The sequence below is a fragment of the Lagopus muta genome, chromosome 14, assembly GCF_023343835.1.
Source record: "Lagopus muta isolate bLagMut1 chromosome 14, bLagMut1 primary, whole genome shotgun sequence".
Lineage (NCBI taxonomy): Eukaryota > Metazoa > Chordata > Aves > Galliformes > Phasianidae > Lagopus > Lagopus muta.
In genome coordinates this window covers 4,545,629-4,569,281 of record NC_064446.1, presented here as the reverse complement: position 1 = coordinate 4,569,281, position 23,653 = coordinate 4,545,629, and the positions used below count along the sequence as shown (strand labels likewise).

General features: G+C 40.2%; 1 protein-coding gene across 1 annotated transcript in view; it reads left to right on the top strand.

The window, feature by feature from the left end:
• The window catches only part of WWC1 (WW and C2 domain containing 1), a 62,159-nt gene that overhangs the window by 30,290 nt on the left and 8,216 nt on the right, over window positions 1–23,653 (top strand). The window contains exons 3-14 of the mRNA XM_048960713.1: window positions 1,423–1,626; window positions 3,057–3,133; window positions 4,042–4,121; window positions 4,998–5,127; window positions 5,604–5,750; window positions 6,606–6,679; window positions 11,190–11,432; window positions 12,839–12,928; window positions 15,231–15,769; window positions 20,588–20,696; window positions 22,005–22,085; window positions 22,962–23,048. Of these exons, the coding sequence (XP_048816670.1) occupies window positions 1,423–1,626; window positions 3,057–3,133; window positions 4,042–4,121; window positions 4,998–5,127; window positions 5,604–5,750; window positions 6,606–6,679; window positions 11,190–11,432; window positions 12,839–12,928; window positions 15,231–15,769; window positions 20,588–20,696; window positions 22,005–22,085; window positions 22,962–23,048 (1,861 nt within the window). The remainder of the gene's footprint in view (window positions 1–1,422; window positions 1,627–3,056; window positions 3,134–4,041; window positions 4,122–4,997; window positions 5,128–5,603; window positions 5,751–6,605; window positions 6,680–11,189; window positions 11,433–12,838; window positions 12,929–15,230; window positions 15,770–20,587; window positions 20,697–22,004; window positions 22,086–22,961; window positions 23,049–23,653) is intronic.

The window sequence follows — 23,653 nt, the reverse complement described above, 5'->3', positions numbered from 1 at the left end:
GGGGTTTTTTGTTCCTCTAACCACCTTTTGCAGCTTTTGTTTAGACTGTGCTATGTCATTTGAAGTGCTGTGTTGTTGAGATGTCCTGTTAATTTTCCCCTCCATGGACAAGCTTGTGAAAATGTCGTTGAGTGTCCATCCTTTGTGTAGAATTCTTCATTTTGATTTCTGCTTCTAGGGTTATTGTCAAAATGTTGTCTTGCCTAAGTCCTGCAAATTGCAGTGTTAGTGTTATGTCTGACTCACTGAAGAATTGCTCCTAGCTTCCACTGTGACTGCTCTAACTACATATTTAAAGAGGCTCTTAAGATATGCATATTAGATTCCCTCTGATAGTTTCAAGCAGCTATTCATTCATTATTCATGGAGTGGTGACTAGGTATGCTTATTCATGTGCTGTAGTTCAGACAGCTTATAGCACTTAGTCACATGAGCATTGGAACCTGTACCAAGCAAGAACATGTAATAACCTTGAAAGAGAAATGGAAAATATTTGGGGCACTTCTTCACAATAGAAGCAAATACCAAATTTGCTGTATTGATATTAGGGTACACAGGGTATACAGACATAAGCTACGTCTGTGCCCTTATGCTTCTTCATTGATTAAAAATCTTAAAAGTAATGCATTGGTTGTTTTGGGGTAACGGAGATGAAGGTGATGTAGCTATCCATGACTGCATTGCCTGTGTTGCCCAACAAAAATCTATCTCAAACTCTACCTCGTATATTCTGCAGTGATTTACTGCTGTGCTTTCTTTTGGTGAGGGAAATGTTTACTCTCCTCCTGAGATGCTGTTTATATAAAGTAATATGAGGTGCTTTCACACGTGCTCTGTGACTTAGGAATACTTTGTACTTACCTATAGAATGTGAGTGTGAAGGCTTTATTGCCTCTTGCTAATAACAGACACCTTGCAGCCAAACAGGACAGGTAGAGTTGTATGTGATAATATGAAAGCAATTACAGTCACGTGGCAATGAAGTTTTCAGAAAATTTTTCTATCAGTGAAATAGCAGAGCTATTTCATTAGAAATGTTATAAACCAGGTACAACAAAGATAAGCCTTGCATTCAATGTCAGTTTTCTAGTGTCTGTGTGGGCATATGCTTGCATGGGCGTTTCAAGAGGCTGAATCGTGTTGCCATCGACAGCAGATGTGGTCGTGAGTTGTGTGTTGATTTCAGCTTGTATTATTCTGTACAAGTCAGAATAGCAGAGATCATCACAGTGCATTGTGAATCAATGGTCACTTCCTAAGGGGTTGAAAAGAAAACGTAAGTGTCCTTATTACAATCTTTTTTGCTGGGAGAAGGGGCACAAGCATTTTTAAAATATTGTCATAGATGGTGGAGCTTGTCCAAGCAGCAATACAGACCTGGTTTTTTTAATTCATCTTGCCTCCTTCTGTTTTCTCTTAAAGAAACCACACAGATAGAAGATCCTCGTGTGCAATGGCGGCGGGAGCAGGAACATATGCTGAAGGACTATCTTATCCTGGCCCAAGAGGCAATTGCTGCACAGAAGGAGATCTATCAAGTGAAACAGCAGAGGCTTGAATTGGCCCAGCAAGAATACCGGCAGCTGCATGATGTTTGGGAGCACAAACTGGGCTCTCAGACCAGCTGTGAGTACTGTCAAGTGATTTTCTCAGTCAGATCTCACTAGGAGAGTAAAATGCTTGAAGCTGCTTCCCTAATAAAGCCCTTTGGTATGTTATGCTGTGTCAAGTTACTTGTGTGTTTGCTTTTGAAACTAAGCAAGACTTGTTTAACACCCGTTTGCTAAAGGATAGTATTATGAGCATTATTACTGTGGTTTTCCTGGTGACTGGATGTGGTGTACAGATTTTAAGCATGGCCTTCAACAAATGCAGGGGGAGGATAAAATGAGATTCTGTGTTGTTCCTTGATCCACCTTTCCAAAATACAGAAACGAGGCCAGAAGGCTGCTCTTGAGTAGCACTCTCAGGCCTCTTTGGAGTTTAACATCCCAGGTAGTTTAGTGACTGTCTTAGGATGCTCAGGAGTCTGTATAATATGTGAAGTGAAAGGAAGCACCGGTGGAGTATTTCTATATGAAGAACATTGCTTTCTACTCTGTATTCTCTGTCACAGCAGGAAACCTCAATGCCTATTGCTTAAAAAAAAAAGGTACAGAGAAGTTTATAGAAGGCCAAGATTCTGCTTGCTGTTACTGGTTAGGAACTGGAAAATGTCCAGAGGAGGATGTATTTCCTGCAAAGAATGTTTTTTTCATAATCCTTACTATTGTAAACTTTGTTTTCAGGAGCCACATCAAAGAACCAGCCCCCTACCCTGCCCTGCTGTCTCTTCACTCTCACTGGGTTATATATTAAAGGTGGTGAATCTTATGCCTGATGTCAGAAAGTATTTAAGTAGCCTTGTCATTGAAGGGTTCTTAACATTTGAATAGGGTTCTGTCATGTCTGAAATGAAGTTTTTGGTATTTTTTTGGTCTCCACCTAAGTACTGACTGGTGTATTAAAGTAATAAGTTACGAATTTGAATTGCATTAGGGTGGTGCTAATTTGTAAAAATACAACCAAAGAACTAGTAATGTTTTCCCATGTTTTTGTATGGCATAAGATGATGGCTGCAAGGATGAAAGTAACTCCCTTGCCTACAGCTGCTTCTAACAACATTGCACACTGGGAAACTTCTGTACTTTCTGAAGCGTAAGAGTTTTAACCGCTGCTGAGAAGAGAGTTCTGCTCTTAATGGGCACTGATTTAATCCAGTGTGACACATTGGATGATTGGCTATGTCCTCAAGCCTGTGAGAAGGCTGGCATCACCTTTCTTGTTCTTCACGTTCCTTTGTTTCTGAATTTTCAGGGATTATTATACAGCTAGAAAGTGTAAAAAAATCCTTATGCTTGTTGAAGGGAGCTGTTTCCCTTCAGTTCTGCTAAATGCTTTTGGAAATGCGAGAGGTGAGAAGAGAGATTCTAGTAAACTAGATTCATAGTGTGGGGCTGATAGAAGAGTAGGTGAGGATAGTAAAGCTGCTAAATTTAGTGTTTGTTTTGCTCTAGTGCTGTCTGGCTCATCGTCAAGTTCCAAGTATGACCCAGAGATCCTCAAAGCAGAGATTGCTACTACGAAATCCAGGGTAAGAAGTGCAAGTGGATTTTCACTTGCCACAAGCAAACTTCAAATATTTCCAAACCTCATGAAAAACATTGAAAGGTGACTCAAAAGTAGTTGAAAGAGCTAATTTGCTGTTCGTTATCTAGGAGATAAACTATCAGAATTCTCAAATGTTACCGGCTTAGACTGAAACAATTGTTTTCCTGATAGACTTTAGACTTCCTTGTATACTGATAATACATTTTGCTCCATTTAACTGCATGCTCTCTCCTCAGTGTGCTGCAGCACCAGAGAGCTACAAGCTCTCTCCAGAGAATGGCAGCTGTTTTGTGGAGAGCTCAGTGCAGATTGTTAGCAGTGGCAGTGTGCTCCCTCATGCAGAGCTTGGTTTGGGAAGAAGAAAGGACTGAAGTAAAGTAGGTCAGTCTGGCCTCTGTGGAAGAATATAAAACAAGCTGTAGGGTCAGTGGATTTACAATATGTGTTATCGGCCTGCTGTGTTACTCATGCAGAGAGGCCTTTTAATTTGATATCTTGGAGGATGGTTTGTATCATTGCAGTGTAACTCTGGTCCTGATACTTAACGTTTTTTAATGACTGGAAAGATTTTAAACATCAGTGAGTAAAATCAGCATGTGTTTCATTCCTGACTTTCAATTTTTTCTTCTCACCTTTTCTGCTTATGAGGTTGGAGCTTCTCTTGAGCCCCTGATTAAATGATGTGGCATCTGGGTGTTGGATAAATCCCTAGACACTGATAATGTCCTGGAGAGTATGCATTCAGCTGTTAGTTGCTGATGGAGTGATTATCTGTGAAATTTGTCTAGATAATATTGTCTACACTAAAAAAAAAATTTGAATTGAATGGATACTTCTGTGCCTAAATACTCATGTCAGGTATTGTTCTAAACATGCACCAACTTCCTACAGGTCAATAAACTAAAGAGAGAGGTCGCTCACATGAAGCAAGAAATCCAGTACAAAGAGCATGGATTTCAAACTCTGAAGAAGTAAGTTGGATCTGAAGGTCTTACTTTTGGTAACTTGTAGTACTTCCCCTTCTACATTTACAAATAGCTGCCTGAAGAGCATAAGCTGAGATATGTTGCTGCTGAGATCTTTAGGCACATGAGCGACTCATAGCCATGGGGTTAGTTCCTTCAGTTCTGTGTCTGTCTGTGATTAGCTAGATGAGAACTGACTTCATGGGGAAATTACTTTTACACTTCATGATAGTATCTTGGTTCATTCTGTTGTACTCAATATTTTTCAATATGTATACAGTACAGCCTATTGTCATAATAGAGAAAGATAGGAAAAGATAAATAGATAAAATAGAAAAAATTGGGGTGGGGGCAAGCTTCAGGTGCTTGTCTCTCTGTGAATACACACATGGCATTATTAAGTAATGTCACTGATTTAGTATCCTATGGTTTTTTCTCAAGTGCCAACTTCAGTAAATGGTCCTTTCAGAAGAGGGAAGGATGAAGTGGCTTGTGATTAGCTTGTACCCTTTACATCAGTGTGTGAGGTCTGTGCCTTAAAATAATGCAGTTAGCATACAGCTAACTTATCTGGTTTAGAAACAAGGTAATTAATAGAAGTCTGTCTGAACACTGTTTTTTTGGTGTTTTTTTTTCCTCATGTCTTCCCTCCCTAAAGAATCAAAGCAATTGCGTGGCTAAAATCAGAGTTTCGATGTTTAATGTACTTCTGATGAAGTAGCTTAAAAGGAACAAAGAGCTCCAATCATCACTGCTTGTCTTTTGACATACTTAGTGTGTTTTCTTAAAAATGATTGTCAAGATGTATGTCTAGGGTGATTTATATAATGCAGTTAATTTTAGATGTTAGCTTACTGTATGTTTTCTCAAATTTCTACGCAGTATTGACATGAAAATGTCTGATACTCAAGGTGGCTACAAACTTGATGAAGCACAAGCCATTTTAAGTGAAATGAAAGCTCTCAAGAAGGCCATCACATCGGGGGAGAAGGAAAAGCAAGACCTCATTCAGGTACTGAAGCAGCTTTTGTAGTATTTTGTCCCTATTAAATTACTTAAATTTAACTTTATATTAATTATTTTGATTTTACATGTCATTTAGTTTTTATTAATCTAAAGTAGTTCTATATTTTGGCTGGACTGTGACCCTAATCTTCAGATTTTGGAAATAAGAAATACAAAATAGCATAACTGACAGTAGTGAACACTTGGTTAGAGATGGGCTGTTGTCTTAGGGTTTCTTGATCTTGTCTGCTCTGCTGTCAAAGAGCAAATATGCAGAAGCCTTAAAAAAACAGTGGCCCATTTGGTCTGTGTCCTCCAGCAGGCTCCCAGCAGAGAACATGTGGGCATGAGAGTGTGCTAATGCTCTCGTGTCTGCAGGGTCTGACTGTATGCAGTGAACAGTCAGAGTTTCAGCCAAGGCATATAGCTGCCAAGGTATTTTGAGTGAAAGTGAGCTCATGTGATGAATTTTTATGGTTTCAGAGTTTAGCCAGGTTAAAAGACAGCTTTGTGAATGACAGAGGATCACAGTCAGACCTGTGGGCCAGCAGTGTGTCCTTAGAAAGCTCAAGCCCTTCGTTACCCAGGCAGTATCTGGATGTCAGCTCCCAGACGGATGTTTCAGGAAATGTAAGTAACAAGTGAGAAACCAATTGCATGTGGAAGCATTCCTCTGAACTGGAATAGCACTGCCATAATATTACCATAATAAGGTTTCAAGCACGGGTGAGTGCCTATGAAATAATGATCTCCTGGTTTAAACTTCCACGTGACCAAAGCTCTTCATAAGTGATACGCTACTAGACAAGAAACATTCCGTAGCTGTGTATGGACTAAACTCTAATGAGAACTCTTCTCTTACAAGAGTGCATTTTGCTTTCAACTTGTAAATGTTAATGAGTAAGAATGATAACATACATGCTGATATTTTGATGCCATTAAACATGCGTCGCGAGTGCTACGTAAGCCTTCAGTCTCAAGATCATAATTGGCAGGCTTTTGCCAGCCTCAGCGAGGGTTTGAGCAGTGCTTTAGAATGCACTGTGTTTTATGTCAGTCATCACAGAAGCCTCTCTTGTGAGCCATTACTTAAATGTTTGTGACCGTTTTCAATCAGGGCCTCACATGTGATTAAAGCTCTTCAATTTGGCCATGATAAGACATCATTTGTTTTCAAGACTTAGCAGCAGAAGTAAGACTTCATCCAAAACCAAAGATGTCACAGAACTTTAAGATTTCAAAACTACTCGTGTGTGCATGAAAGTAGGAGCCTGAGATGCATGCAGTAGGAACTCCACTGTGGTGAATGAGGCAAAAGAGCTGCTGAATCTTGTGGAAAATATTTTCCCATTCTGTGATTGGTATAACTACGATAACTGATGAGTTAGTTTGATAAGAGAAAGTGTAACTTGCAGCATCATTAGTGTCATCAGAAAATGTCAAAATAGGAGTAATTACTAAGTTACTGATTTTGTTTTGTCTTAGTTTATTACCAGCAGCAATAATCAGTTGGCTGAGAAAGTAAGATTGCGCCTTCGATATGAAGAAGCAAAGAGAAGGTAATTCTATGGTCTGTTTTACCTTTGAATGTCATTCAGCTTATTTTGAAATTGTGTTCCACTAGGAAAGATGCCACTTAGCAGTATCTCTGGGTTTCAGTCTAAATAAATACACTGATCTTTGAGCCAGGGAGGCAACACGTTTTCTGGGCTTACGTTATCATTTAAGAAATAAATATCCATCCTAGAAATTACTGAGTGACTAATACATCAAGAACTCAGTTTAGCCACACCTGTGAGGACATAAGTGGCTTTGCTGCCCATTGCCAATGCTTCCCCATTCCATTCCAAATAAGGAGGCTGTACTGAAAGGCATCTCCTTACCTTATTCAAAATGTAATGAATGTTTACATGGCTTCAGGTCAGATAAGAAGGAATGAATATTGCGTTCACACCTTGCATACCAAGACGTGGTTGAATGACTACAGTTTTAGTGCTTGTCTGCTTATCTGACAAAATGTAAGCTTTTACTGTTGTTTTCTGAGATGAATGGAGAATAGACTTTTTAAAATTGTACCTACTTAAAAAACTTCTGCCAAAATTAGACTGTATCTTATTTTAGTACAGATAAGAGCTAATTCAGCTTACTAGGAGATCCTTTCTTTTTTTTTTTTTTTTAATGGATCGATACCAATCTTAAATGAAAAAAAAACCATGAAGCAATATTATTTCTGTGGACTTTGGCTGGGCTAGTCCTTGTTGAGAGGTGTAGCCATCAGCAGTAGCGTTCTTGATGTTAACTGCTCTGAAGGGACTTGCCTATTCCAGAATAGTAACTTTAAAGGTGTGGAACAATCAGTACTTGGGATATTTGCAAAGAGAAGAATTTTTTCTCTAGTTGCTGTTCAGATACAAGGCTTAAGGCTGAAAATATCCATAGTGTTCTCATCTTAGTATACTGGCATGCACGTTTCTCAGCAGCATAAATTTTGATCTGTATCTGTGGTAGTTGTCAAAGGGTGTGTGTGACCAGCCACTGTTGACAGGAGCTGAAACTTCTGTGGGAAAGTTTGTCAGAATTGACTGTTTTGCCAAACCAAGGTAAACATCTGCCATAAGATTAAAATCATTCTATGATTTAAATCAATAATAATAGTAAAATTATTAATCCTCCAGGTGTAACAGGATGTTTCAGTGTTAAAAATTATTTACTTTTAAGCTTTTCTCAGGACTGCAGTTTAATTTACAGTCTTTACATCTTCAGATTGAGATGAAGATCTCTCACTATAGCCTGTATCTTTTCCAAGGAGCAAGTGAGTAAAATGAATGTGAAGAGAAAATGAATATACTCTTTACAAAGAAATGACATTATAAGAGCAGGCTAATACTTCATTTGAAGTAAAGAAGAAGCACGTACAACAGCATTACATTTAAAGGTTTAATACCTCATGTCTCTCTTAGATAATATATAGATTTTTTTCATTGTTAAAAAAAGCATTGAGGAAAGATTGATCTGAAAGGGAATGAATAATTAATGCTGAAATGAAAAAGTCTCCATCTGTCAGAGCACCGTCGTTTTGGCAAAGTCTTCATTAGGAGCTGCAGAAAGAAACACCATAACTGGTTTTAAGATGAAACAGTACTATGGATATAGTGACTAACAAGGAATCTTCTGCTGCTATGAAGATTACTCTTTATGATGCGTTAGCATCTCCTGTCTCCAAAATGGAATATTAAAATGTTTCAAGAACTGAAGGAGAGAGCAGTTCACTCATACAGGTTTTATGAAGGGAAACAAAATGGTAGCAACACCTCTGTCCTATTAGCTCTGCTTTGTCTGGAAAGGTAACACTTAAGGCTTTCAGATCAAGGTGATGTCATATTAGGTATTTTATAAGGTCCGGATGATTTTGAAAAGAGACAGTAGTAGACAGCTTTTGCCAGGTGACCAGACTAATGCCACAAGATGTAAGGGAGTATTTAGAACTTTTCCAGGCAGAGCAATTAGAGTGCAATTGCGTGTTCCCTCATCTACCACGAAGTCCTTTTCCTTCATGGCTTAGTGAAACAATGAGAGCCCTAAAGTAGATCGTGTCAAACATGCACAGAAGGAACTAGGGACGACTGCAATGACAAATTTTAGGCTAATAGGTTTGGAAACTAATCATAGACTTACGCTGAAATACATGTCAATGCTGCATCTTGCCTAGGAGATAGCTCCTGCAGCAGTGCTGGAAGGATAGGTGTCATCAGGTTCTGTGCAGTTTCAGACATAATATATTAACTCAGTTGTGTATCAGTTGCTCTCCATGCAATGCTTTAATTCCTTCAGCAGCTAAAATTTCATTTTGGGTGCTATGTGATTGTTGATAACTCTGGACTTTAAAAAGTACATTCTGTATTCTCCTAAACTGGAATATTTTAAAGTCAGTTGAAGCATTGGAACAGTGGTGTGGATATATCACAAATCAGTTTTTTCGAGTGCACTTTCCAGTTGAATTTTTCTGAAGAAGTGATCTGGGGATGTGTATATTAACATGCACGTTTCTGGAGATGCATGTACTTCATGAGGTCTCCAAAAGGACTAAAAATGTTACGTGTTATGCTTATACCAGATAAAGATATTCATGTATCTTTCCCAAAGGGAAAAATTAAAAGCACTTGATATGACAGATGATAAATCATTTAATAACTGAAGTTTTATCCTTGTTTATTTTTTATACTAGTAGCCACACAGAAATACTATGCAGTGACTTCAGCCCAGTACTGCTGATTTCCTTGCAGTGCAAAGTTGGCATGGCACATGGGTTATGTAGTCCAGACTCAGTCAGAGGATGCTGAAGGGTGAAGTTTTCAGTCAAATGTCAGTCTGCAAAGCATTTCTTTTGTAATGTTACTGTCTTAGTGGACTAGAAAAACTGACAAGGAGGAAAAGTGACCATATACAGAGCAGGGTGAAAGTTGGGGTTAGTGTAACAGAACTGCTAGACATGGAAGTGCATAGAGAACAAATTCCAGTGGAAAAGCCATATCCATGCAAATGTATGCCAGAAGTGATCAGATTAATGCCAGACAATCCTCTTAAACTCATATCCCTTCAAAATGCACAGAGGAATTCTTGGATTATGAATTAATGCCATTGTTAATTCTTCATTGGAGCATAGTATTACACTTAATCAGGCACTCAAAAATAGAATAGCTCCTAAGAAAACATAAAACTAGTTGAGTTGAATATCTAACAATTATGGACATTTAATTAGAATAAGTAACCTGCTGTGGGAGATGGGTTGACAGAAAAAATGAGGCTTCTCTTCAGAAATGTAATCTCTAGCTCATCTCCTGTAATGGATGAGGCAGATCAGTCTGGGCAAGCCTAATTTTTGCACCTTGATTTTACAGGCTGCTGTAGGGCTTAAGTTTCTCTTGGCATGTGGAGCTTGGGAGACAAAGCTTTATTCTTCACGGCCATTGTTCAACCATTGTGTAGCTACTGCTGTCCGGGTCTGCATTCTGTTACTCGAATCACTTCACACTGAGTTTGTTAGGTTTTGCACTTCTGTAGCATAAAGCATATTCTGGAAAGAATCATCCAGATTAGTAACCATAACTATTTGTTGTGCCCAGTTTATGTTCAGTAGATCCATCACATCCAAGACCCACACAGGTTTTTTTGCTTGCCTCTGTTGCATTGCAAAGCAGGTGATTGTTAGAGCAACTTAGATACTTGGGAAACAGGGAATGGGCAGATAGTTGTGGTGAGCTGCTGCCTCAGCCGCTGTGAGCTCTGCTATCCTCTTCTGGAACTTAACAACAGCTTTGTCAGGCAGATCTGTGTTGCAGTTGACTTCTTCCTGAACTCTGGAACGATATGTTATATCAAAATGCACTTCGGTGTTCATGCAAATAAGTGATTCTGGATTTAGGTGAGATTGTAGTGCCTCTGACTTCTCACATCATGTTGTGCCAGAAGAAGCCTAGCTATTAAATATTTTCATCAAGCTTAGTGTTGAATCAATGGTTGTATTATTGTAATAGTGAATGCATGTGATTAACTTCAGCACTGTAAAATCAGAATTTGTTTCTAAACTATTGAGTAATCAGATATTTACCAGCTTGTTTGAATTCAGTGTAGGGAGTGTAGAATTGTCTTCGATAAAACCAAGTAAACGTTGGATACTTACTGCATGACACTGTCCACACTAAGCACTGCGAGGGCATGAAGGTGTGTGAAACACCTCTAGAATGTATCTGACAGCTTTTTTTTTTTTTAATTTGGAATTTTGAATGCTATTCCCTAACTGATGGAAACCCCTAGTTAGCTAGAGCCTTGGCTTTCCATTGGAAGTAAACATGAGTTAAAATCCCATTCTGCATATTGGCCCCCTGTCAGAGCCACTCTTAAACACCCCCATAAAGAGGGCATAAAAGTGAGATTAGTTGTCTGTGTGCTCAGATTCTTCAGTGTTATGGAAGATGTGGTTGGTATGGTGCATCTTTGTGCATCCGTGGAACAGCAGCTCCAACACTCCTCCTGGAATAATTGTTGTTTTTTTTTTTCTTTTGCCTGCAGAATAGGAAACCTGAAAATACAACTGGCAAAGCTTGACAGTGAGGCCTGGCCTGGCGTGCTGGATTCTGAGCGGGATCGGTTAATATTAATTAATGAGAAAGAGGAGCTCTTAAAAGAAATGCGATTTATTAGCCCCAGAAAATGGAGTCGAGGAGAGGTAGAGAGACTGGAGACGGAGAGAAAGCGCTTAGAGGAAGATCTTCAGGCTGCTAGAGACACTCAAAGCAAAGCTCTAACTGAGAGGTAGGTCGCTGGGTGTAGGACAGAGCTTGCCTCGTTGGAGGGGGTAATCGGGAACAAGCAGCAGTACCTCCTGGCTGGCTACTAACAGCACTGTGCTTTTAGCCTTAAATAAGGCCATTTCTGAAATCATCTTTCAAAAGAAACTGACTACAGTTGTTAATCTCCAGTGGGGAGTCCTTGTTTGGGCACATTCCTCCGAATTGATCCTGTATGAAAAAGAAAGAAATACTCTAAATAGCTTTGTATAATGATAACTTACTCCGTTGTTCCTATATGCAGCCAGCTGCTGCAGTTGCTTTGCTCTCTGGAGCCTGCAAATGTCAACAGATAAAAGTTCAAAATTTAAAAAAATTTTAGTTTGTTCAGAACACCCTTGTGTGGGATTTCTCTAGGAATTGGTACTTGACAGGACTGTGGGAGACAGATGGACTGTCCTGTGAATCTGAACTAGCTGAAAGAAATGAGAGCTATCCTCCCTAATTTTGCTTTTGTTGCAGTAGGAATGTACACTGAGGATGAATGCTGCATTAGGTGCTGCCTACAGCTGCTTTACAGTCTGGATGTATTAATGTGGATGCCCATGGCAATGCTATTTTTAGTCACAGTCTCTTCAATTTATGTGGAATAAGAGTACTGCATTCATTTGTCTGTCTCTATTTTCATTTCCTCTACGTGCTCAGTATCAAGGCTACATAAATTTTCTATGTCGTCTCTTTATGGTTTTATTGTATTGGAAAAATTTTAGGAGTCTCAGCTGCAGGATTTTCACCAGCATGAAAAATCTATGGTTGACCAAATGTTTCTTAGCAATGCTGCAAGATGAACATTTTCATTTGTGATTTTTAGGAATATGGTTCTGTTCAAGTGTGCTGAAGAAATAAGTTGTTTCTTGGGAAGGATTTCGTGCCTGAAGGCCTGTTAAATTAGAGAACAAGCACCTAACTGCACATTGTGCCTCAAACAGTCCAGGTGTGAAATAAAAGTGAGATGTTCTTGAATTCCCTTAATTCATGTAAAGTCATAATGAGATGGTTAATAACTGAATCGTATAAGCCTTACTGAAAGCCAATGAAAGCCACTTCTTTATTAGCCCAGTAACTATAAGAACACAGTGTCATATGGCAAGCAAAATCTGTTAGACTTCTTGTGAGGCCTGATCCTAAGAAGCATAAACTTTCATATTATGATGCATAATTTTCTGTTGTTGGGAATGTTTTCAGGATTGAGTTCTTCATTCTAAGAGTTTGGAAGTTGGTAAGCACTGCACATCCTAACTGAGTTCTGTCCTTTATGTTGTACGCAGTCATTAACTTTAGTAGGATTTCACTGGAGGAATAGAATTTCCCTTTACTCTTCATTTTAAATTGCAAATGCTGTTTTAGATCATCTTTTTTCTTTTCCCTTAGACTGAAATTGAATAGCAAAAGAAATCAGCTAGTCCGAGAACTGGAAGAAACAACACGATTGGTTGCCATGTTGCACACCCAGCTGAAGAGGTATGTAACCTTTAACAGAAGTTGTAGGTTCTTTAGCTGCATGTGGTGTAACTGCCCTTTCTCTGCTAACAACTTCACCTCTCAGCTGAGTGATCTTTAAAGACCTGCGGTAAGTAGTTGCCTAAGATGCCTGGGATTCCTGTAGTCAGTAGAAAGAGGAACCTTGAGGATTATGTGCCCCACTCGAATTAGATAGGCATTTAGAAGGCGATAAGTGTCTTTGCGATGGTGCTTCTGAGAACAAAGTGAGTTCCAACAATCCCTTTTATTTCTGACATAGGACTCTTAGGTGACAGTGGCTAGGAGTGATTTTTCCTTTCGCAAATATTTGGAGCTATTTTATTAGTATGTATGTTAAAGACAGCTTAATATCAACACAGCAAGTGAAATGTGTCTTAAAAATGTAAATACATGTTACTGTGTTACGATTCCAAGTATGCTGTTGCTTACTATGTAGGCAATGTGTTGTGTTACCCCAATACTGCTGTGGTTAATGTGGTATACAGAAATATTTCTGTAATCTTAATGTAGTCTGCTTATGTAGGTTGTAGTTCTTGGAAGCAGTGGAGTTACTCTTTTCAGAGACAAATGCATGTCTGTAAGCCGTAAAGTCAAATCTTTGTAAGTGGCAACTGTCTTTAGCCTTGTGATTAGAAAGAGTGTTCGGTGGGGTTTTTTCTTTGGTTGAGGTTTTTTCTATTTGTACTGAATTTATTCTGTTTGTAGCTTCTGTTCCACTTGGATTCTGTTTCATGTTGTGAAGATGATACCGAAAAGACTGGAAAAAAATCATAGTGCAAGACTGATTTGTAAATAAGCCACCATGGAGAATAGCTATCTGTGATGTTCTTGTGCAGTGGAGCTGCATCATTTTGGTTTCTTCTAGCTGATCAGGGATCTTTTGAGGTGACCGAGAAGCATGTGAAACTAATTTTTCCTAACTATGTTCTCAGTGTTCTTGGCATGCTCCTTCATAAGAATAAGCCTTTGCTATTAACCCTATAATACGAAATGTCTGCCATTCAAAGGTATGCACAAAGTGAAGTCGAGCCCAGTTGGTTGATGAGGACAAAGTTAATTTAGAACAGAAACAAACAAAGAAACCCGCTCCGTTTTTGTAGAGAAGTACTAAAGACCTCTAGATTCATTAGCCCTTAACAGATTTACATATATTGCTAAAGTGCAGAAATGTTTATCGCATCTCAATTGTTTCATCCAAAGGTTTTTTTTAACAAATGTGGTGCAGTGCACATCTGTCATAAAAACGAAGACATTCTGTGCCAAAATTATACTGGATTCTTTTTCTTGTAAGGTCATAGGTATAATTTTATGACTAAGCTTCTAGCTTGTTCCCATAAATAATGAATTATTAGGCTTAATAACATCCTCACTGTTTTTCTGTGAGACAACTTAAGCCTAAGCCACTCACACATATGCAGAGATATTTTTAATAGCTAATCCATATCTAAAGTAACAATTAAGAGGTCCTTAAACAGTCAGCAGTAAACAAGGTATTTATTATCTGAAGCAGCAGAACTGATTGAAGCAGAATTTCTAAAGATGGTATACATAGTCAGTACCAGAGGTCTAAGCACTTGCTCAAAACTAATTTTACTGTTATATTTTGTTATTGGGTCTCTAGGGAAAAATAATTAGTGAGGACTAACTCCATAGTTCAGCCCCAATTCTTGCCTTTGCTCTTATGGACCTGGAATCCATATAGCAGCCTTTCATGCAGGTAGATCCTTCCAGTGTTCTGGAAACTGCTGCATGTTGTGTGGGCCATGTGGACAAGTTCCAGGCAGCTGGTGTTGTCCTTCAGAGCTGAGCTCCAAGATTGAGGTGGATAGAAACTTTCTTCTGTATGGACAGACGGATGCAATAACTTGATCTGCTTGCATGACCTTGCCTTTTCTTTTTTTCTTTTTCTTTTTTTCTTTTTTTAATGTGGTGGTTAGTGGAGATTAACAGCTACCACAGATTTTTGCAAACAGAAGTGGGAGGAGAATGTTGTCACTAACTTCTGATTGCTTCAAAACTATTTTAGTATTGCTTTGGCTGAACAGGAGTTCTTAGGAGAATGTTAATGGTGAGTTCAGAAACGTGCGTGAACTCTTTTTATTAAAAAGTGGCCTAACTTTTCCACTGGGTAGACTGTGGTTCTAGATTGGGGTAGATGGAGCTAATGCATATGGCCTGAGCTGACAAAGCAAAACGCACTGACTGCGCTTGGAGATATTTTAGTGTCTATTTCAGAAGTCAAGAAATACAATATAACTGTTTTCTGACTTGTCTCCTTCAGTCTCTCCGCCAGCATGCTTTCCCTCTCCTCAAGCAGCAGCCCTGGCTCTCTTGCATCTAGTAGAGGATCTCTTGCCACCTCCAGCCAGGATTCATCCACCTCTGCCAGCTTCACTGACCTCTACTGTGAGCACATGGAGCAGTTGGAGCAGCTGGACTCAGACTATCAAAACAAGATTGACTTGCTCTTGGAAGGAGCCACTGGATTTCGGCCATCAGGCTGTATCACTACTATTCATGAAAATGAAGTTGCAAAAACTCACAAAGCAGATGCCACCAGTCGCATACAGGCTTTGAGATCGCTGTCTGGTACTCCAAAATCCATGACATCACTATCTCCAAGGTCATCTCTCTCTTCTCCATCCCCACCTTGCTCTCCACTGGTGATAGACCCACTCCTTACTGGTGATGCCTTTTCAAGCCATATGGATTTTGATGATACAGAGATAAGTACAAATCTCTCAGAAATCACCCTAAACATTGGGAGTGGCAACTGTAGACTGGAAGAGCCTAGAGCAGGAGATAAACATCTAGGTCAAGGTATGATAACAGAACATTTTTGTGCACGTGTATGGGTTTATTTTAATGTAGTTTAGAAGGCATTAAGAAGCAAGTGTCGCAAAAGCTGTCCCTCATTTCGAGATCTGTGTTGGAAAGTGCATTCCTTTGTACATCCTGCTTGGGAGAAAGGCTTGGTATTTTAATTTGTGTGCAAAATTACCAGTAATTTGATGATTCATCCAGAAGACTGTTTTTAGCGACTTGTACGTATACACAAATGTAAATTTCAGTGGTGGGATGTCTGGATTAATTAGGCACTTAACTACTCAGACTGTGGTCTATTGTGTTAGGTCTGACATTAGGAGGCAGATAATGCCATACTGATGAAAATGTTTTGGGTGAGATCTGAGGATGACTCGGAAAGCCGTTCCGCTTAACAGCAGACAAATGATAATCAAAATCCTTCCCTGCCACTTCAGCATGCATGACAGCTCACTCTGGATCCCAGTAAATCAGTGGCAGTGAATTCATTAATGTTAGCTGAGCAGGCATGTCAAGGCTGTGCTCAAGTTTCTGCTGTTTTGAGGGGGTGGTCTCTTAGCAACAAAAACGTGTTCAGGTTGTAAGCATGATAAAATAAGCCATTTAAAGGGTGTGAATGTTCCAGTGCATACATATGGCTCGTATGTGGTTGGGAGATATTCATCCATTTTTAGAGTGATGGCCCTGCTGTGGTGGAGGGGAAGCAGGAAGTGGCAGTTAATGCCATGAGCTGGGGCCTGTCTGAAGCTGGTGTCTTGGCAGTCAGGTTAAACCCAAAGGAAACAACTCCAAGAGCTTGAGTTGTGTGTGTGGCAAAGAAGAGCTTTAAGGCAGTGTGAACTCCTTGGCTATAGAGTTATGAAAGGGCTGTTTGTTTTTTTCAGTTTTGTACGGGATCATAAAAAAAGCCTACGTGAATAGAGGAACTAGCACCATGTCATCACTTCCTTCTGTCATGGTTGCCATTAGAAAAGCTGGTGCTATTTAAAATATGGTAAAAGACATGAGTGCAGAGCTTCCCCTTTAAGTTACTATTTTCCTATAAGCAAGAGATATTATGGGTTTGAGTAGGAAACAGTAATTATTCCTATTAGAACAGGACACTGATTAGTTCTAACCTTTTTAGCTCTTCAAGATTTGTCAAGGCTGTTGAAGTGAAAGCTAAGGTGTTAAGCAGATTAAGCGATTATTACTGTTACCCAGTCAGCAGACAAAATAATCACCATAAGTAGTTTATTTCAGGGCAATAATGAGACGAGATTTTACTCCTCTGGCATTTTGTGGGCAGTCTGGTATAGCACCCAAAATGAGGTGGCTGCAGCTGTGTGGTCAGTCCATGGCCTCGTGGCAAAAGCATGCTCACATGTTCTTGTTAAGAAGAGCTGAACAGCATGGATTTGAAAGATTTGCTTTTGTTTCCTCTTAAAAAGGAAAATAAAAAAAAATCCCTGCCACTTCTGAGGCTAATAATGTAAGGTTTCTTCTACTACCTGAGTGACAACTGAGTGGTTTAGGTGAAACTAATAGCAAAACTTGGAATTTGGTGGTGTCCCATTCTTTGAGGAAATGGCATGGAATGAGGACAGTGCAAAGCATGTACTTTCAAGTTCTTGTTATGCTGTGTCAGTGACAGCCCATGAAAGAGGAAATGGCATGAAAAGAAAACTTACAATTTTTTGTATGAATTAAATACAAAAACTGAGGGGAAAAAAACATAGCAAGTGTTACCAGCCACCCTGTGAATTAAGAAGGGAGTAGAGCCAGTAAACTTCCATTAACTTGCTTTTCTGATTAATATCTCTCCAGAATCATGCAGTTTAAAATAAGATACCCAAACTTTGCATTAATTAGCTACATGAAAAAGTTCCAGGTCTAGTGTGCATGTGTGAGTCTTAAAGTGCTGAGTGTCTGAGTGGTTTACAGGAAATGTGAGGGGGGGGAAGGATGGGTGCATGGCGTCATTTTCAGCAAACTCCTTCATCTTTATTCAGGTTTACCCTTCAGCATTCTGATGTCTGTGTACCCACTATATTTTTGGTGTTTGTGCATGCTCTCTGTTCCCTGTTTTTTACTGGGGTAAGGATGAGTCAGAATTCTGCCAGTTGCTTTCATTTTAAATGCACGTTTGCCAAACAAGACACAGCAGGTTCAAATTGTCACAAGTTCCTGTTTCTTCCGAGGCCTTTTCCTTTGGGATTTCAGTTATCTTGGAGCTCAAGAGCAGCTGGGAGCTGAAACATCAGACAGGGAATCTCTGCTTCTGAGATTCCCCAACTACATCTCAGTACCCATCAGCTTTACCCATCAGTTTTCTGCACTTTAGCCTGTGCCAGGGGCTCCTGTTCTGGGTGAAGGTGTCCCAAAAAGACACCAGAAAACAGCAAAAAACAAAACAGGCCTCCAATAGAGGGAGGCTTAAGTTTCCTTAATTGCAAAGCTAGCAAGCCAAAAAGGGGCTGGAAAAGAAGTGATTGCAAACTGTTGCAGATCTGAGATGTGTCCAGAAGTGTGCGTTGGGAAACTGAGAGGATTCGTTCACTCCCCTTGACCACAAGATACTCAGGTGGAGTTATCAAAAGCAAAGGCTTTCTGGGTTGAAGTGATTAAATGGCACTGGTAATCAAAGGAGAAAAAGAGCTTAAGCGTGTGGAGACCGATTTGCAGCGTTCTTCTTAATAAAGAAGCTTAATATGAAAAGATTCCTGGATTGGCATTTCAGGGAGCAATGCATAAACATCCAACAACTAGAAAGCAGGGGAGGAACCAGGGAAGAAAGGGCACAGAGCAGTGCGGAAGGAAGAGGAAATACTCCTGGCCTCTCACGTACCCAGGGTCAGGGTGTGGGGAGCACAAGGGGCCGGGCCCTCCCACATGGTGTGAGAGCAAACGGGTTGAATTGAGTGCCAGCATGAAACATCTCCACTACTTTCTGTTAATGATTGAGCTGCTGTGTTATGGATGGCAAAGTTTACTCGTGTGGTTTGACCTCTGGGGAAAAGGTCTGGATGTTGATTTCTGTCCAGCAGTTCTATGGGCGTTTTCGGGTGGAAAAAAAACAAACATCCTTTGGTGCTACTGTCTACAGAAAAGGATGAGTTGGCCCAAATTACTTGCACACATGAGCAACATATTGATGTTACCTGCAGCACCATCTACTGATAATTGTGGAACAAGTTTTTTATCAGTCTACAATCCTGTGTTGAACTTGCACACTTCTTGCACCGGTGCTTTTCAAATCTGTTTTTAATTATGGGGCTTTATGTAACTGTGTGCAGGGAAAAAAAAAATCTGCTTGGTAATAAAACACAGGATGGAAACAATAGATTGATTCAGGGTCCTCATAAGGAATCTCTTTGGAAAGACAAAAATCCCACAGGAGGAGCGTGTCCTCACACCTCTGCTGTGGGGTTTGTTGCTCTCTGTGTGACAGCATGGTGCGTCCTCACCCACAGAGCAGATGTTTCTGGGCCCTGCCAGTGCTGGAGGGGGATGAGCTGGATGTGCCACAGTGCTCATTAGCTGCTCTGGCACACCCAATTCTCAGACCTATGGCTGAAGTTCTGCCTGCAAAGTTTGCCAGAATTTTGAGTGTGCATCATTCCCTGTTTTGTAGCACAAGAAATGGAATAGAATAGTTGTTAGAAGGAACGTACCAAAGATCATTGAGTCCAACTGCATGACCTCTCCAGAGCTAACCAAATGTTAAAGGATAGTAATGAGAACATTGTCCAAATGCCTCTTGAATGCTGATGGTGTGAGACATCCATTCCTCCAGGAAGCCTATTCCAGTGCTTGACCACCCTTGCTGCATTGAAATTTTCTCTCGTGTCCATTCTGACCCTCCCTGGGCACAGCTCTGTGCCATTTCTGTGTACCCTGTGGTTCCCATACACCAGAGACCAGCACCACCTCCTTAACATCCATATGCAAAACTTTTTGCTTTACCTCTCTCCTTTTCTGTTCTGCCTTCTGTGTGTTTCTGTGTCTGCTGACCCGAGTCCTGTAACTTTTCTCCCCATGTGTATCTAGATAACCTTATCTTTCCAAACTTATATTGTGTCTTTTGTATGCTAACCTAGTTGGTCAAGGGGTATGGGAGTGTATTTTCTTGCTTTTCCCTCTTCCTTGAGGCTGAACATGGTGTAAGCTCTCCAGGTAGGATAAACCCCTCAAATAATCCCTTCCTGGCCAGAGCTCGCTTACCAGTATTTGCCTTCCTTGCTTCTCTCTGTGGTGGTAGGACAGAAGGGCTAGTACCTGCTCAAGGCTCACTTGCAGAAGAAGCTCTTTTATCGGTTATTGATGTAATTTTTTTTTGGAGTTTAGAAGCTCTATATCTTCTACGCATTGTCCTCTTGTCCTGCATACCTCCTTGCCTTTCAAATGCTCTGAAGCATCATCACTTCTTTTCCCCGTACCCCCAGAGGTACTTGGGGCAGCCGTGGTACTGCAGCCAGCACAGCGTAGCTTCCATCTGTGGGCACTCTGCTGCAGGACACAGGTATTAAATGGGCACTGACTGTGCAACTCCTGCTCTCCTTGCTGCCACATGCTGTTCCTCTGGTTGTCTCAAAGCTGTGTGCCCTCCAAGTCAGTCTGGCCCTCTCCATAAGTACTAATTCCACTCTGGATGGTGAGCACAAGTCACCCTGTCTTTGTGCTGTCTGTGTTCAGAAATGTGCTGTTGTTTACCTGAAGAGGGGTGGGGAAAAAAAATGTAATTCAAGGGGAGAATGAGGAAAAAGCTGCTTCTGATCCAGACAGTTCATTATCATTAACATTTGTTTTTGGTTTTCTTCTGTGCTTTTCTGATAGGTGTAAATGCAGCCGGAGGGCCAGCGCTGAAGGTGGCATGTGTGTCAGCTGCAGTGTCTGATGAATCTGTTGCTGGAGATAGCGGGGTGTATGAAGCCTCTGTGCAAAGGTAGACATCAGATCTTTCTCTAGGAAGAAGCTAACGATTCAGCATTGCACACAGGATTCAGCTGGGGCAACGCTGCTTGGATGGTTTTTTTTTTGTGATTAGATGACTAAGATTCCCGACCTCAGGCTCTATAATATTTCTGAAAAAAGCAAAACTGTAAGCAGGTTGCACTGGATTACAACTATGACTTGCGTATCCCATTGCTGGAAACAAGGGTTTCACTTCTGTCTTCATGGAGAACTGCTTGAACAGCTCATCTGTTTCTGAAACCACCGGTGAGCTGTGACAGCAGAGAGCCATCTGGCAGGTGTAATGCTCCCCTCTTGCCAGCCAGCCCTACTGTGACAGTGACAGCCCTCAGCCTGAAAGGCCTCTGGTATGCTATGGAGGAACAAAGAAGCACCTTATAGCTGTCTGAGCTGTGATGCAGTTTCTGGGTGTTTTGGGTTCAGTATGTGATTTGTGCAGATATTTATCTCTTAGAGAGAGGGGAGGAGAGAGAATGGGGGGGGAAGCAGAGAATGCATCCCATGCGTATTCATGTCTTACGTGACTTAATGTTTGGGTTGTTGACTTGGCAACCTTTGTAATGGCTGCAGTATTGTTTTGATTCCTGTAAGAAATACTGAGCGTAGGATGAACAATACATTTGTCCTCTGTGGATGAAATGCAGAAGGTTGCCAAGGAATATGGGAGACACTTTGATCCTGTCTTAACATGCTACAGGGTAGTCTCTCAGCTAGTTAGATGGTGAATATAGCTGTTGGGACTTACAGCTCATAAAAGCTTGGAGGAGAAACTGGGAGGAAAAACTATGCAGGTGGCTACTTTAAAGAAAACTTATCAAGGTACTCTGTTATTTTTAATGTTCCTAGGGAAGTTTGATTTGTTAAAGAAACAAAGGAATGACTTAAATCTAATCAAACTTGAGAATGCTGTTGTGGTGCAGGATAGGATTTTAACTGTTAAGTCTTATTTCTGTTGTTGGGCAGTCAGCTGTCTTTAATAAAATCCTGTCAAGGGAACCCTTTAATAGCCCTCCCTGCCTTCTCTTTGCACAGTTTGTCATGTGGCTTTCTTGGCAGCAAAAGGGGAAGGCATATGACTTTCTGCTGATAAGGACTGCAATACATAATACATACCTCTAAGGGTGACTGAACTTCTTTAATTGGGCTTTCTTCTAGATGCTGGTTTTACAAAGTCTATATGCTCAACTCCTGAATGGAAGGCAAAAGATTTTCTATTGCTTGTGTGGTAGCACCTTCAATAAGAGGGAAATTAAGCCGTTAATTGTCTGATTTCTCTTAGACCGTTTGCATCAGAAGTGATGGTGTTTGACAGTGATGATACAGAAACAGTTGGGACAGCTAAAGTGCAAATTGCAATGAGGTAAGCACTATGTATTTTACTGGATTTTCCTTCCTATAGAAAGAATATTCAAGTTTATGCTTTGTTCTGTTTACTTACCATATTTACCTTATCCCACTGGTATTAACAAACACTCTCTTTGTACTGTCATTGACAATTACACTCATCTCTGTGAGATCCTTGGCCCAGTTGCCTTCTTTCATGTCACTAGAAGTCAGTTGGTGATAGTGGTATGACAGTACAAAGTAACATTTGGAGCACTGACATTGCTGGACTGCAGGAAGCATTTTGGTGGTTCCCTTTGTCTCCTTCAGTATGCAGTTTGTGGGGGCAAAAGCTGATGAGGGTAAATGGTAACCATTGGCCATACCTGAATCCCACAAGAAGCAGGTAAGGCATAGGAGGGTAGGCACAGAAGTGTTGTCCTTAAATGATTCAGTAGAAGGTGATTTATTAGTAGAGGAGATAGAAGAAGTGTAAAATTACCATGACTTGGCCATCAACAGTGAAACAATGGTTACCCACAATGTCTTTGCGGTACTTGTATCAAGTATTTCTGCATGCAACTTTTTTTTGTATTAGATTGATTATATAAGGCCTTTCAAAAGGTTTTAGTTCAATACAGCAATTAAGTAGATCCCCAAAAAATCAGTGTGGTAACAAATCTGTAGTGCATTGTATCTACGAACTCTAAAGTTACGCTGCACGTTCTTGTAGCAGGATTTCATGTAACGCAAACTGATGTAGTTATAAACTGCAGGCAGGCCATGTTCCCATTATAGTTTTGTCTTAAACGTGTAATGCTTTTTCCAGTACTGTTGAAAGAAGTGGAACACTCATTCATGGCATCTGTGACAGACTTTTCTCTAATGGGTTTTTTGTGTCTTTTCAATTCAGATATGATGAAAAAAATAAGCAATTTGCAATACTGGTTATCCAGCTGAGTAATGTTCAAGCACTGCTGTTACAACAGGACCAAAAAGTGTAAGTGGGTGAAATAAACATACTTGATGTATTTGTATTAGATTCCAGTAGGAGCTAAGCAGATGTTGATTCTTTGCTCACGCTTTTAAAATGTGTGTGTGTATATATATAAATAATATATATAATTCAAAAAAATGTACCCCTTCTGAAATGCTTGTGAGTTTCATAATGTCACATCCTTTATGAGGCCTGTACTCAAACTGGAAGATGCAGCTTTCTCCTCAAAGGTCTGTATTAACAAGAGCAAACTTTGCTGGGATTAACACTGGCCAGCAAGATTCTTAACTCTTGCAGCACCCAGAGCAACTATGTCAAGTGACGAGAGGGCTGTCATTCTACTGCAGAACTCATCTTGGAAACGTGCACAGATGCATCCATATATGGGGAAATGCACAGGTTCCACTACACTCATTCAAGGCATAACTTTTAAATTCAGCTGTATAGTGAGTAAACTCACATAAGCTTGATTGATTTTTGCACTGCTGTTTCTACTAAAGGGTCATGTTAGTGTGTCATATAAGTTTAAATTTAGTCATATAAGTTTCTCTTTAGTGACAGGCTGTGCAGAGGTAAACCACTGTGTGAAGCAATCCCATGATCTTCCA